The sequence below is a fragment of the Anguilla rostrata genome, chromosome 8 (assembly GCF_018555375.3).
Source record: "Anguilla rostrata isolate EN2019 chromosome 8, ASM1855537v3, whole genome shotgun sequence".
Classification (NCBI taxonomy): Eukaryota; Metazoa; Chordata; class Actinopteri; order Anguilliformes; family Anguillidae; genus Anguilla; species Anguilla rostrata.
The window spans coordinates 30,970,878-30,987,274 of record NC_057940.1 but is presented as its reverse complement, the minus strand read 5'-3'; the positions used below and the strand labels follow the sequence as shown (position 1 = coordinate 30,987,274).

Here is a 16,397-nt window from a genome sequence, read left to right as displayed (position 1 = left end):
CACTCCGTACCTGCTCTGCGCTGCAGCTCACCTGGGCAGGTGGCGGTGTTGTTGCAGAGGCGCGTCTCCCTCAGCGGGCCGCTGCAGAGGGTGCCGTAGGGGGAGGAGACGCAGGAGCGCGTGCGGACCTGCAAGCCCTGCCCGCACGTCAGGGAGCACACGCTCCACTGCGACCACTCCTCTGCCGCCGGGTCACCTGGTCCAGGATGGAGCGAGAGTGAGACAGAGGGAGTGATGGCCAGACAGGGCGGAGAGAGCAGAGCCAGCCAAATGACTGAGCCGGCTGAGAGGGTAAGAGATGAGGGCGATTTGGAAAGCGAGGATGCGGGAAAGAGGGGGGAGGACGTGGTACACGCACGACTTTGCCAGACAGACTAGGTGGGTAGACTGACAAGGGGCATCCGAAAGCACAGACATTCCAAGAAATTTGAGACTGAGGCAATGAGGAGCTCAGGTACTGGAAATGAATAGTAAGCCACTGTAATAACACAGATGCAAGCCATGATTCAATCAACATTTGTCCTTAATTATGACGTACAAGTGATACAGTTTGGCAAGTTCATTTTGTGATTGATATATATCAAGCAATCAATATATAGCAATGAAATAGAATTGTGTGTCACGGTAAAGGACAAATGACAACTGAATACAGACAATAAATTAAATATGACAGAAATATGAAAGGCCTCAACAGAGGAGAGAGTGGGCAGCAAGGACAAATAGACTCACCAAAAATACCAGCTGGGTCCGGACAATGCATTCTGGTGCAAGTTAGATGTACTGCACTGGTAGACACCAATGTGGCGCGTGTTTGTAAACTATTATTACGCAAATGTGGCTTTAAAAAAGATTTGTGCCTTTCCGTCTACCCACAGAATGTAAGCCATTGTGTTCTGCATTGGTTTTAGGCAGCAACTCTCACCTGCCTCCCTATACAACACGACAGTGTTGGAAAAAGTGCGCATGTTCACCCTCATCTACATCTATAGGTTAATGTGAGAAAAGAGCCTGTCACAATGCTGTGTTCTGTCCAACGTGTCTGTCAGATGGGCGATATTCACGAGCACCATGTCAATTTATGCTGGAGAAAGGATTTAATTAACACGAGAGATGTGCAGAGCAAAGCCTTTTTCGGCGGGAGGGGTATGGGGTGGAGGAGAATGTAACTGAAGATGACAGCTGTCTCGGGAAGCGTATGCTTTTACGACGTCTGCCCTTGGCGAGGGCCATGACTATGCATTCACACGGGTCAACCACAGTGCTCCCAAAATGGCTCCAAATCAGCTGACTGAAGCATTTGGGAGGTCGCACAAGGGCCATGAAGTACAGGAGACCCCAGAAGCACGGGTTCTGGGTTGAAGCCTTGGCCTTCAACCCTTTAAACAGAAGACCCCACCTGAGGTACCATTGTGTTAGAGCTCACCCACACTCTGCATACACGTCAAGAGAGCATGATGGACCTGATCCAGCACTAGAGAAAATTCAGACTTTTCCAGAATTCCCAGAAGCACCTTAGCAGCATGAGAATGAATGGCAGAGAACAGAGGCGTTGGTCAGACCAGAACCTCACCTGTCTGGGCCTGGAAGACCCCCGGCTGGTCTGCAGACCTTGGTCTCTGTGTTTTCACCTTCTGTTCATCATCTTCTGGTTCTGCCAAAGACAAAGGCAGAAGATGCACTGAGGACCAAAGACGCATGCTACAGTGCTAAAGAACAGTATGCTAGCCTTTTTTTCCCATGGATTCAAAAAAGGTGTGTGGACGGACTAGATCACAGTCCACAGTATTCATAAAACAGAATCAATGCCAGTTCTGAATTGTAGCTCATAATGGATAAGGTTAGTACAGGCCAGGGGAAACATGCATTGCCACTCTTTACAGACCCTGATCTTGCTTACTTTACTGAATCCCAGGAGGACAGGCTATGATGTCACATGAAATAGCTCCACTGTATACATAAAGCCATGTAACGTACTGCAAAGAAATGCTGCTTCCTGCCAATCCAGATCTGAACAAAGTAGCTGAGCTGTCTGGCACAGTGTGAGATGTCATAACAGGGAACATAAATTGTGCGCCTTATCATGAAAGGGCAGCTGTAGCCACTTTAGCTTGAATTGTTCATTTAAAATGAAGGTGCCATTAATGTTTAATAAGTTTATTGAAAAACAAAGAAAAAAAAGTCCTTATTTCAATATGAAAAGGCATGAAAAGAGGATGTGACTTTAAATGGACAAACAGCGCAGAAAGGACCTACAAAACAGAAATAGAACAAACACTTTCAGGCACACACATAAGTGTTGAAAATTACAACGCTGTTTACTGTTAATGGATGTTGAGGGGGAGAAAAAAAGTTTTTGAGAACAACCCACAAGCATTTAGCATTAAAATTTTTATGACTACTGCTACTTTAACTTCTACTGACAACTAACTTTTACCATAAAGCAGAAGAAGAAGAAAAAAAACTACAACAACAACTTGCTACTACACTGTATTTGCCTAACATGTGCCTGAATTGTTGAGAACACAACCTGTATGGCAGCTGATGAGCTATTTGTGAGGATGGGTGGTCCTGGGCACTGGGAAATGAGAGAGAGATGGCTGCTAACTGGGCGGTAGGAACAGGTTCTTAAACCTTGTGACATTTCCATTTTACATGATTAGTACAAAGGCAGGTTGGTACAGCAGGAGGAGTCAGGGCTGTCCTGAATGTAATCTATGGATGATGTTCCTCCTGATCATAAAAAAAAACTGTTATGTTTTCATATTAAGATTTCATAGCCCTTTCAGAAGCTCATCCCACCACTCAAAAAGACTGTTACACACAAGTACATTCTGGGGGACAAACACTGATCGATGCAGAGCAGCAATGAAATGTAACGCTCATCAAAAAATGTAGAAGCCTGTGGACATTAAAATTACTGGAGCCATATTCCAGAGTGATCGGTAATACCTCATTCTGTGTGGTGGTGGGTTAGTTATTTACCTCACTGGGTTACAGCTTCACTACATTTATAATCACGGATACCATCTATGCTTCAAACAGAATAACTGGATTGTTGTATTAATGTTACCAAAGAGGTTTGAGAGGGTTGTTTAATTAATTTTCATATATGATTTGCATACATATTTGAAACAATATGGGGATTCTATACAATATGGCCTTCTGAGTCTTTCATTCATTTAAAAATAATTATTCTTAATGCGAGGTTGCATGATTTCATAGCCAACAGCATTTGCATATTGACTGTTCACTAGAAGTGTAGGTGACAAGTTTGGCACAAATGCTGGAAGAAGTAATGACAATAGCAAGTGGCTTCTAATGCTATATTACCCTTAGGCAAAGGCATAGTCAAGGGGGATTACTGATGCAACTCGTACCCTTAAACCCAAAACAATTTAACGAGTGCTGTTTGAATGCAGAGAGTGATTACATACTGAACACTGAATTCCCCAAGATGAAGAAGAAGAAGAACGAATGAAGAAAGAAGGACTGGAGAAAAAAAAAAACAAAACAAAACAAAAAATCTATGGCTTTGCTCTGAACAGCGCATCCAATCAAACTCCTGGGAGTCCCAGCGTTCGCTCTGTCAAACGGGTCTGATTACGCCGGGTCCCCCTGGGCCCTCTCTAATACGATTATGTTAGCTCAGACGCGCGTTGAGACGATTCTCGCTAATATGCGCTGTCACGGAAAAGACAACAACGGTGTCAAGGAAGACAACGTCGTCTCTCCCATCCCCCCAGACGCCGCCGAATCCCCGCCCCTCGACAGTTTCACTTCCACCTTGTTTGAAGCAGAGGGCCCGCGCTGGTGTGTGTGTTTCATCTTAATTCCAGGCGCCGTGTCACCGCAGGGTGACGGTATCGCTCCCCTGGGGCTCGTAAAGCAGGCGAACGCGCCTCATTTACCAAGGAGGTGCCGCTCGGGTAACAAACAACTTGGCGAGCGACCTCGCTGTGGTGGATATGATGAGAAAACCCTGCAATGCTAATACTTTGAATTGTAATTCTCGCAGATAGTTAAAATACCCACGCCTTCCCCTGAAATAAATAAATAAATAAATAAATAAATAAATAAATATTCCTCGTACCCTCTGAAAAGCAGAAAGGTCACCTGCAAACAGCAAAGAGTGGATCCCTAATAATGTAGAATATGCTTGTCATATCAAAACCCTTCCAAATAGGTTTGGCATATAAAACCCCTGCCTTATCATGCTGAATTTTAAACCGGTCTGGCAGTTAAAAGAGCATTACTTTCATGCTCTGAGCATCCGCAAGCATGTAGGGAGTGACGCTCATAAAGCTTTTTTCTGCAGCAAGCAAGGGGTGAGCAATCCACTCTCCTCTCTTCGTTTCTCGCTCTCGTTCCTTTACTGGAAATTAATTAAAGCCGTTCGTAAAAATTCAAGAGATTTAATTGGTCTGGCTTGGCAGTATCTTTATTATTCACTGGGCCTCGACCAAGTGCATGCCCGGGCATCTATTCCATCCATCCACTCTGATCAATAGCGTGGCTATTCTTTAAAGGGCTGGGGCTTCGTCTGCTACAGATAACCTCGACCACGGGGAAGGGGTGGGGGATTGGCATTGTTTGAAAGGGTCAAAAGAGACAGAACAGTCTGGGTACGTTATCTGTGTTTTATCTCAGTAATACAATATTTGTACAGATTGTGTTATCAGTATGCTAGCGGCTGTGTGTGCACATTATTATATGGATGTTTGCTGGCATTCACTGATCAGAATTCAAACGGAGGAGCTACTGTCGTCCCTCTGTCGGATGTTTTGATCCGCAGCCGCTGTCTGATGCCACAGTCGAGATCACCCTCTCTCAGGGGATTTGTACAAACGGGCCTGCTTTTGTATCAGCACCAGTGTAATGCAACAGTCTCTGGAACCCATCTTATTTGAATCCTCTTCCCCCGGCTGAACGCTCTTCCAGTCAATGGCAGTGCAAGTCCAGTAAGATGAGCTGAGAGGCAGTGTAAACATCTCCAAATGGTGCCCAAGAATGAACATACCGTTAAATCACCGTGCAAATTTATTATCGTAACCACCCTTCAGACTGGAGAGTAGCTGTAATTCCAGACGAATATGGAATGGGCCTTTAAGTAGGGAACAGTAAAGTAAAACCTTTATAATTCCAAGAAATAAAGAGACTGAGAAAGAGGATTTGGTGAGTCAGCAGTTGAGCCAATTTCTCTCTTTGTTGAGCAGAGCCTGGATCTTGCTCAGTTAAAGGTGCAAAGGAACAGGCACTAGCCTGGATCACAGGGATTATCATGATTTCTCATTTTCAGTGTGATGCACACACCAGACAAGTACTCCTGGAAGCATGTGGTAAAGGATATAGCCCACCATGTGCAATCTGTTCAATTTGATCAATCAACAAACCTTCAATGAACATTTGAGTGATTTAAGCTACTGATCAAACATTACGAAAATGACCAGCCATGTCCCTTCCAGGCCAAATGCATTCTTAACCATCCCTACAGCAGACAAATATCCCTATTACAATATCCATTACCGGGGGATTGTGTGTGCTTCTGGAATCTGTCAGAATCAACTCTAAGGACTCTATTTTCCGGAATCAATGTTGCAGGACGCAGCCAATGGCGTGATGTACGGGTGCAGTGGGCGTGGCTACTGAACGTTGGTATTTTTATGACTAGAAGTGACGAGCACACAGCTCATAGCACATTTCACAGGTTGAAAATTGGCTGAATTGTGATGAATATACTATCAGTGGGTGTGAATTCACTCATAGCCAATTAAATGACCTCTTTTCACTCCATTTAAGATCATGCTGCCAATTTTAGTGGTCTACAAATATATAGTGTTACTCTAATAATATCTAAAATCGCAAAAAAAATTAAACTTTGGCCTATACCTAAAACTACTGCATGAAAACCACTATCCATATTCCATAAAGTAAATCCAATGATTAATTTTTTTGAGTATGGGGTCGGATATCCTAGTGAAATTTAGTCCACCATATACTGAATAACTGATATAGATACTTGTTTATTTATATATTTAAAAGACCACATATAACTGCTGACAAAGAATTTCACCTAGCAACATTATGCATTGATATTATACTGAAACATTTTGACTAATCAAGCATTTGGCTAAATTTAAATAAATAAACAAAAATCACAAATACAAGTTAATCCATTCACCAAAATTGTCTTAACTCATAAAAAACAGAATATTGATGACTATAGCCAGGACTGTGCGAAGCATAGACCAGCCTACTAATGGTTTTGTAGCTTACAATGAGCAGTCTACATCTTTTCATGTTATGAAATGGGTTTCACTCTCCATTTGTAAATCACTTAAAACTGCAGCCTGATCTTAGAGTAAATATTTGTAAATAAGCCTTGGATAGGTCTATAATTAGAGGGATTTGTTTATTTATTACTATTTAACTCCCACTTTTGATGCGTTCGTCAACACACCTCCTTCATTTGCCATGTATGAGCTGGCTAGCTAGAGCAGACATCAGTGTAATTGAGTTAGAGATACAGTATGTTTGTTAGCTTATGGAAAACTAGCTAGTTTATGCCCATCTTGCGCAAGTGTTGTACATATGCAATGTATTCACTGGCATGTTGGACTAGACTTGAACAAACTGCATGAATAGCCAAACTGACAGTGCTCTGGCCCACACCAGCCACCAAACTGATAGCATGCGGGAACGAACCAGTGGGCAGAAAGGCAAGGACTGCTGTTACTTTGAGCGCAACAAGAGCATGCAGAAGCCTGCTATGTTGCCTTCAATATCAGCTAAGCCTATCCTGCAGCAGAGTATGGCACTCTTTAGTCAGGTCACATACGGTACAGTAAGTCAACGCTTAAAAATACGGGTTTTATACCTTCTGCACCTGCGGTGAACAATTATGTACTCCATTATGCCTACAAATTGAAATAAAGAATAGTCATCCAAATAGATATATGACCAAAGAAATCACAGAAATATAACAGAGCTTTTTTCTGTCTCACTAAACAAGCTAATCCTTCTCCTGAGTGATTTGTGAAATCTTTGTTGAATTGTCACCACAAATGGCATCCTTAATTTGCAGGAGCATCATGCAAAAATCACTCAATCATAGCCACTTTTATATTAGGCCTGATACATATGTAGGTTTAACCAGCCAAATTAGTCAATTGTTAATCTTTTATAAAGATAAATTTTTTGGAAATATTCATGTGAATGTTGTTCTTGGTGCATCGTGCCAACACTAGTTTTAACTACAGGCACATAATTCAAATTAAAAGATTGTTCAAGTAGTGTTTATTGTCATTCTTCTCATTCCAGGCGGGTGTAAGAAAAAGAACAGAGTAAAGTACCCCTGGGACCACAGTGCAGTATAAGAACAGCCGTAATCTATTAAAAACAGAAATAAATGCCAGAATTTAAATGATAAAATTTTTTTTAAAAGACAATGAACAATAAATGCAAAATGTGCGTTTTTCCTGCTTGTGGGATTCATATCAAAGTCAAATTGGACAGCATATGATCCATGAAAATCATTAACTGGCTTATGAATAGGCTGTGATCATGTGCACATTGCATGGGAAAGCCCCAAAATTTGCAATCCACCCTACACTGGGCTGTGAATTACACTGTCGACCTGGTCTGAGCAGGCGAGTGGTGAGGGCGTGGATCTCACGCCAGACAGACCAGGAAATTGCAATGGGCGGCATCAAAATTGCAGTCCGCTCCTTGATCTCGACTGACACGCCCCCCGCAGCACTTTGGCACGCGGAGAGTCAGAAAATTACTCAGGTACGTCAAAATCCACAAAGAAAATACCTATTTTTCCAGTGTGACGGCTCGCAACACCATGCACCGGCTGGAAAATAGAACCCTAAACGACAAAAATGTCAAATGGGAAGAGGTGATGAAGTGGTTCATCCACATTGATGCTGAGTGAACTAACTTAAATTTAGAGCTTTGGGCAGTGCTAAAGCTGGGGCCTTCATAGACCAGGGTTCAATATGCTCTATGCCCAAAGTGGTGTCACAAAACAGAAAATACGCATATTTACATTCAGCTACAGAATAATCTGAATGCTGTTTTCTTTTGTTAAACACAGTCACAAACCAAAGCTGCTAGCTTTTTTTTACTTTTATAGAGTAAAATAAATTGAACATGGGCAGCACGGAGTTTGCTAGTTTTACCCGTGTCTGCATGGGTTTCCTCCGGGTGCTCCGGTTTCCCAACACAGTCCAACATGAAGGTATTATTGGAGCAAAACAACTGAGCACCTATGACAGTGGAATTTGTAGTCACAGAGAAAAATGCTTTAGGAGTTGCAAACTTGTAGAATTTTTTTTATCTCCCACACATACAACACAACAGTTGCACCTTCTCAAATTCTTCATTGCAGGTACACAAATCCTATTCTACGAATCACAAATTAAGAAACTCACGCTCACATTTTTGCTACAGTTGCTGCAGTGAATATGGTGGAAAACACATTCACACACCTGTATCAAAAAAAGGTGAAGTCGTGGACAAAATTTGCACATCCGCAAATCAGTATGTGAATTCATGCAATGAGAGTTGCACACCTGTAGAATATTTTCTCACAAATACATTTTTTTTTTCTTGGATATTTTTCTAGCACAAACACAAGTCAGTAACTACAACTGCTACGAGTCACAAATGACAAGTTCCACGCGCTCTCACTTTTGCACCACATAGTATCTCAGTGAAATGGAGCAAACTCATTTGTGCATCTGTAGAGCCAGGGGCGGGCACTGTTCAGAGATCAGAGAACACTTTTGTCCAATCAAAGGAGCTCGTTTGGGCGCTGTCACACCAATTTTGATCCAGGCTGCAAAAATGATCCAGGTGAGGTAACGACATTCTAAAACCATTGTGACGTACTTAAAGTTTCGTTGCCAGCCTTGCCACAGTCTTTGGCGATGAAGATTCTAAGACAACTCAGCAATTTGGTTTAATGGGTTATTTTTCCAGCCTGAAATGCGATCATATTAGTAAATGGCTACACATGTCATCTAACTTGCAAGTAGTTGGCTATCTCCCTGGATATGAATGAAATGTTTTTAACAGAAAATAATAATAATAATAATAATAAACGTGATTTTATTCACGGAAATGGCTATACAAAAAGGAAAAATAAATGTCATGGTCAATGTTATGTTATATGGCAGTAGTAACCAACCCTGTTCCTACCATCTTGTAGGTTTTCACTCCAACCCTAGCTCCAAAGCACTCTGCTAATTAGTAAAGTCAGGTGTGCCAAATTTTAATACAAATGTATTGCATGAGAATATCACATAAAATTGAAATCCATTTTCCAATTTATTTTTCAATGCATTGGTTAATGATAGGTTAATTATGTAATCATCATTTATAATGAATTTGGTAAGTTATGGTAGGCACCAGCTAGGTTTTCTTCAGTCCTTCATAGCTACATAGCTTCTGCCTCAACCAAAACTAAAGATAATTCTCATTTTTCATTACACACGTGCACACACACACAGTTGTTGGTTCATTTACTGTGCATACTTCATACTGTATTGCATTGTAGATTCTACTGCATTGCATTGTAGGCTACAATTTATTTCATATCTTTCCATTTCATTTATTTATGTGAGTAAACAAATGTATTTATCGCTGACACGATGATTCATTTTGCTGAAGCACTGAAAAGCCTTTATGTGAATTACGATTATTAATTTTATCTTCTAATACCTTAGACCAGTGGTCTCCAACCCAGGTCCTAGAGAGCTACAGGGTCTGCTGGTTTTTGTTTTCACCTTAAAATCAGCACCAAATTTAGACCCAAGACACCAGGTGAGTTCAGTTAACTGTGTAATCAGCTGCTCTAATTGATTCATGAAGAGTCACTATGAAAACCAGCAGACCCTGTAGCTCTCCAGGACCAGGGTTGGAGACCACTGTCTTAGACTAAGTCACAATCATCATACACTTAAACAAAAGATATCTGAGGCCTAAAATTGCATGTATTTATCACCATTCACTCATGAAACATTATGTGATGCTATTTTGCTATATGCCTAATCATTACCAATGTGAGACTAATGTGTGTAATTGCCTCCAGGCTTGTCAAAAGAGAATGTGAATGTGAATATGAAGGGAGTCTTCTTTGGTCATGTTTACCATTTCTTCAGCTTTCCCTTTATGTCTGTTTTTCTCTTCCCATTTAAGTGCACGAGAAGCACACGCACGTACACACACACACACACACACACACATCAAACTGACGGACCCAGAACAATGACAAACAATAGAGTTCAATTTTATGAATACTGGCCACTCACACAAAAACAACCCTTCAGCTATTTATAAAAAAAACTTCACTAGTGTACCACACAAGCAATGGATTAAGTTTGTTATTTTTTTAAATGCAGAAATGAAATAATTAATATTTCATACTACAATTAATGAATGGTTCCTACCTCATAGTTTTTTCTTTGCTGGTTATGGGAGCAATTACCGAACTGATTTAAAAAATATGGAGCACAAATATCCCTTTTATACTTTTATAACTAACTAATTTTCAAGGAAGGGAACTGAATTCCGACACCACTCCAATGGTTTCAGGCATCATACTGCGCCAGGAGCTCAGATGAGGCTCTAGAGGTATTTGAGGTGTCTTTACCTCTTCACTGATGCAACATACTCATGCATCATAATTATGTACAGAATTTAAATAAAAAAATTTAAAAAACTTTCATTTGTTTTTTTTATTTTTATTTCAGGGAAACTGTTTAACTGATTTACAGTTTTTTGTAGGTTCTCCCATGAATAATTTTCATCAGAGTAACGACATCACAAAAGCTAGTACCAAAGTTTAAAATAATTATATGACCTAAAATGTTGACACAACACAAATGCATTTTTATTTTTTTGCTTATTTAAAAAAGGTTTTAAGCTTTTTAGCAGTCAAAAATACAAACACTGAAATGGTATTTTTCTTAATGGAAAAAGCCATTAATTGTAATTTAATTTTCTTTAAAATTAAAATGTGCTTTTTTCAAATGTACTAAATACATGTTCATATTTATGCTGGGTGATGGGCATTTAGCATGGTTTTATAGGCTGGAGTTGGTGCATGTGCAAATGTTGGAGGGTTAGTGGCAAATTATTTGGCCCCTCTGGGGAGTGTAAGAACTCATGTGTGTCTAATATTTAAACCTGTGTGGTTGCATGCGACTCTGTGTGTGTGTGTGTGTGTGTGTCCATTCTTTTGTTCGTACATGCACGTGCATGCGTGTACTGTATGTGTGCTTGCTTGCTTGTGTAGCTGTTGGAGACATGGAGGACAGCATTTCTTCTCGTCCTGTCCTGTCACGGAGGATCTACGTCCTTCAGCTTTCAGAATGTGCCCAAAAATGTGTGTGGCTGAGGAAGAGTGTTTGTGTGTCACAGCCAATTTTCCCAAAATGACAGGGCACAGCAGTGTGAGTTCCGCAGTGATGCTCTGTGTGTGTGAGAGCTATGAAGGAAAGATGCCACTGCATGCATCTGAATGACATTAGCATGAGATCCTGTGCTGTGACTTTGACTGGTAATGAGCAGTGAATAAAGTGTGTGTGTGTGTGTGTGTGTGTGTGTGTGTCTGTGTCTGTGTCTGTGTGTGTGCGTGTGTTCATGCACGTGTGTGTGCATGTGTGTGTGTGAGAGAGAGAGAGAGAGACAGAGAGACAGACAGAGTGTGTGACTGAGCGCTATAGCTGTGTCTCTGGAGGTTGTTAGCCCGTGTCAACAGGGCAACTGGACAGAAATATCTTCCTCCAATTCCCTTCATGTTTCAGTTAATAAATGTATAAGGGGAAGCTATTTGGATCGCTCTGCCGGGCTGCGTAATAGGACCCTGGGAGATTCGACAGGAGGAAAAGAAAGAGCCCTCATCATGTGCCTGTCCAGTGCTGGCAAGGTCAGGGCCCTGGGTCTGTGGCAATGACATCCATCTATCTGCAAAAACCCACGCCCAGGAGCATTATGGGTATAAACCCAAAATGGAAACATCAACTTGTCAAAGGACTGAGTCAATAAGGAGCAGGATGACATCGCATTGGCATTGCTTGTAGGGGAGAGTTTTATGAAAATCTACCACAAGTGTCCAGGACCTGCTAGTCTGTATCTGACAACAAACTAACATGTTCACCATCCAAGGAACTCTTGTCGCACAATAAATCTGAAACCAATTTAAGAGCAACTAACCACAAGTCACTGTCTTTGTGACACCATGCTGTATATTTGACTTGCAAAATTAGGAAGGTATCACTTTAGCACCTCTTTAAAAGACTTTTTGATATACTTAGACATATTAAGAGTGTTTCACCAATCACATTTGTGATATATTCTGCATTGGCATTTGGCAGTCCAAATTTGGCACCCCTCTAGAAAACATAATTTTCTAATGGTATGTACTGTGTAGACACTTACTGTACCAGAGCAAATCAGGTTGGTAATCAAAAACTGTTGGAATTTAAGTCCACATACTAAGTCCACTTGTTAGCAACCACTAGCATCAGAGGACATCCGCCTGTAGGCTTGGACATTGGTTTATGTTGACTTCTCCTCTCCTCTATAGCCTATGACAGGCCACAACCATCCAGTGTTTTTGCAGACATGGTGTTATGTGGCTACGCTATTTGGGGATCAATTGGCCCTTGTCAGAGAAAAGTGCTCTGTTTTTTTTTTCCCCTCCCTTCCCCAAGGGCTCATTCCTGGAGAAAGCACTGAGGTTATCCTGCTGCCCGGACAGCTCTGGGGCTCATCGATCGATCCGAGATCCAATTAACTTCCTCCCCTGTCTCAGCGTGGGAGGGGCGGGGACGGGGTGCTGTCACTCTCAGGGGAACTGGTGAGAGAACTGAGTATGGGTGGGGGGCTAGGGTTTTTGGGGGATCGGGGAGGGCAATCGGGGTTGCGATCCTCCAATGGGAGGCGTGAGGTGTAAGGACCTGCTGCTGAGACGCTGCTATGGCAACGCTGTCACGGAGACACTGCCTTTCAGACAGGAGAGGAGGAAGGCAATCACACCTTGCAGAGGGTAATAAATCATAAGGTCCTCTGTGGCTTCAAACTGGTTAACAATCCTTTGCGCCCTGTCAGCGGGAGCCAAGCAGGTAGGGAGATGAGAGGAGTAATCTAACCTGGGGCTGAGGTGCCCACGGACTCCGCTGCCTCTTCCATTCAGTGTGGAAGGTGGGGAGGGACTTCTGAATGTGCACTGCACACGCTTGTGTGTGTGCATGCATGCGTGTGTGCCTGTGTGTGTGTTTTTGGGAAGGGGGCTGTGAAGAACTGTGTGCATGTTCCAGTGCTTTAGTGTGATGAGGTGTACGAGCATATTCTAGTAGCGTGTAAAAGTAATGCGTATACTGGCTGGGTAAATACAGTATAAGTCCACGTTCGTCTGCCTGGGAAATGGAGCCGTGCATGTGCAGTTGTATCTGTCATGGATGACTGTGAACTAGATTTTTTTTAAATCACACACACTTTTTAAATGCATTGTAACATAAGCAACTCTCCTTTAGCCTGTTAGGGTCTTGTTGCCTTCCCTTCAGAAATATCTTCCCAGCTAGATCAATTTGGCTCAGGACAGATCTGCTGATACCCATCCTGAACGGACATACCTACTTATTATCTGTGCTTCCTATATCACCTGCATATCCTGCATGGCCTGTACCTGCTGTTATCACTTGTCCCTGCTGTTATCACCTGTATCATCCACTTTCCCAAAAGTCAATTATATATTTTGTGATTTGTGAGTTGCCATGTTGGCCAGACCGCACAACGTTGGTGGCATCACACTGCTTGCAGTGGCATCTTTCCAGCAAGGCATAACAGGCCCATATTTCTTACCACAGAAATGTGTTTCCTTGTAAACAGAATATTCTATATGGCTACAGTTACTGTATGGTGTTTCAGCGATATTAGCATTTTGATGATGCCCACGCAAAATAGGGAGCGGTGTAGTGGAACTGGGTTTGTAACTCAGAGGTTGCAAATCATTCAGTAGGTAGGGCACTGTCAATATCCCATTGAGGAAGGCATTTACCATGAATTGCATAGTAAAATAAATGTGGCTATGGAATATGTAAACAAACATTGTTAGCTCTGTGATTAAATCTGGATAAGGACACCTGCTAGGCAAATGATAAATGTACTGTTAGCTGTAGAGATGACTGCATCAATGGGTTGATATTCTGATAAAAAAATAAATAAATGACTGCATACATTTTCAAAATCTGTCGACACACCAAGGAAAACAGATGAGGATGTGTTATCAGGTAAAAGCAAGGTAAATGGGAGCACCATCAATCTAATAATGTATTTTCTGTCAGCTGATTGTTACCCAGTAACACACTAGCTTGTCTTCCTTTGATGAGGTTTGCTGAGGTTGGATGGACCAATGGATTTGTTATTATGCCTGTGTACTGATATATGTGAGCTTGGAAATGTTCCATATATCATCATTAGAATCCCTCATTTATTTCAGGTTCATTGTTTGTCTCTGCCATTGGTTTCCAGGAGCATTCGCAATCTCCTTTACACTTTAGCTAGACCAATTCTGACAATTCCATTGTAAAAATGTACTATTCAAAATTAACTATAATTTGATTGAGTGCAGTTGGTCAGCCAGGTTTTTTTAAATTTATTTTTAGTTCCTTGCTTGTTAATGAGCTAGCTGACGAATGAAAGTCTAGGGTTAGTTCTCTCAAAGCCCTATCTTTTATATCTATGCACTTGCTCTCACTTTTCCAACCTTGTAAAGTGTAGACTGCCGCTCTGTAGGCACATCATCATCTGTATCACATCATTAACTTATCACAAAATGAGGAGACCATTTGAGCATTTATATTATAAGATCCAAAAACTGTAATTGCATTGTGCATTTGTATCTGTCATGGATGACTGTGGACTGATTTTTTTTTAAAAGGCACACACTTTTTAAATGTACTGTAACACAAGTGACTTCCCTATAGCCAGTTAAGGTCTTGTTGCCTACCCTTCAGAAATATCTTCCTGGCTAGATCTGTTTGGCTCAGGAAAGACCACCTGGGTACCCATCCTGAACGGCCATATCCACTTATTATCTATACTTCCTGTATCACCTGCATGTCCTATCCAACAACTGTAATTCAGCACTGCAGCTGACCTCTTAGTGTTTACTTCAAGGTAAAAATTCTAATGATAAATAATATTTCTGCATTGATTGTCATTAAGATATAAATCAAAGCATAATTTGAAACAAAAAAAATCTACTGACAGTACAAGAAATGTTATTTGCATATATTTTTACTCCATGAATTGCATCTTATGTGTAAAAATATGGTAATGGATAAATGTGAACACAGCAAGACTGTTTGCCAAATTGCTAAAGGAACCAATAGTTCCAAAACACACTGTGGGTGTAAGATAGAAATGATATAAAATCCATTACCAAAATAAACCTACTATCCCTCTTTGAAGAATTTCAAGGCTTGCTAGAACATCAGCAGTGCCAGAAATTGTACATGTCCTCTCTGGTATGTTCTAGGCCGTTTAACAACACCGAAAGAAAGACAGAAAGAAAGAAAGGGGAAGGAGATAGAAGGAGGGAATAAGGGTTGAGATAGACTGATCAAAAAGACTTCTGAGGTTCAGAGAAAAGCTCAGGCTGATGGAGAAAGGGAGGAGGAGTTTGATCAAAGGCTCAGTGATGCTGCCCTAGATTCAATGACATTCTCTCTGTGGTCACAGACTCCACGGCAACCCGCCTGGAGTCACAGAATCCGCAGAGCTCTACCTGACAGGTGTAAAAATAACGTGCGGCCTGTGCCTGCTGTGAGGCACCAGGCCTCTCAGTCAATTCACTCTGATCCCGGTCGAACCCCTCTGAGAACTGAACACGGAGCAAGCAAGCCGGAGATGATCAGCACCCCCACAGCAAAGGAAGCCAAAGGAAATATACATAATAATGACAAATGACAAACTTAGAACTGCATTTGTCAGAATATGAACAAAGGACACACGCAGAGACTGCGAATGCAATTAGTTTTCCCATTCAAAATGATTAAAGATTGTTAAAGTTATAATCTAAAAACTATAAACTAACCAAATGGTCAAAGTTGACGTGAGAACCAAATACATTTCTCATCAGTGTTAGTCCAAATGGAACCGTGATTGCAGATTACCTTATGAACAGTAATGACTCTGTAAGGAACAGTGATAATATACTTATACTCTATGCTAAATTGAAAGCTCAGTTCACAGCCAAGTTAAAAAAGGACAATAAATAATTAAATAAAACTGTTCATAATTACAGTCTCATGTAACAACAATAACAATAATAATAATAATAATAATAATAATAATAATAAAACATCCAAAACATTATACAGCGC

At 41.3% G+C, this 16,397-nt stretch overlaps 1 protein-coding gene across 19 annotated transcripts in view; it reads right to left on the bottom strand.

Annotated features, from left to right (window-relative positions):
- adgrb2 (adhesion G protein-coupled receptor B2) overlaps positions 1–16,397 on the bottom strand; it is a 261,515-nt gene that overhangs the window by 146,479 nt on the left and 98,639 nt on the right. For 17 of the 19 annotated variants that reach the window (XR_010331918.1, XR_010331919.1, XM_064347657.1 and 14 more), the window contains exons 3-4: positions 1,571–1,651; positions 11–196 (exon numbers count right to left, since the gene is read on the bottom strand). Coding sequence is in view for 17 of the 19 variants with exons in the window: in XM_064347657.1 (XP_064203727.1) it covers positions 11–196; positions 1,571–1,651 (267 nt within the window). In the remaining 2 variants the exon portion in view is untranslated. The remainder of the gene's footprint in view (positions 1–10; positions 197–1,570; positions 1,652–16,397) is intronic. The other 2 variants (XM_064347656.1, XM_064347670.1) reach the window with 1 other exon arrangement.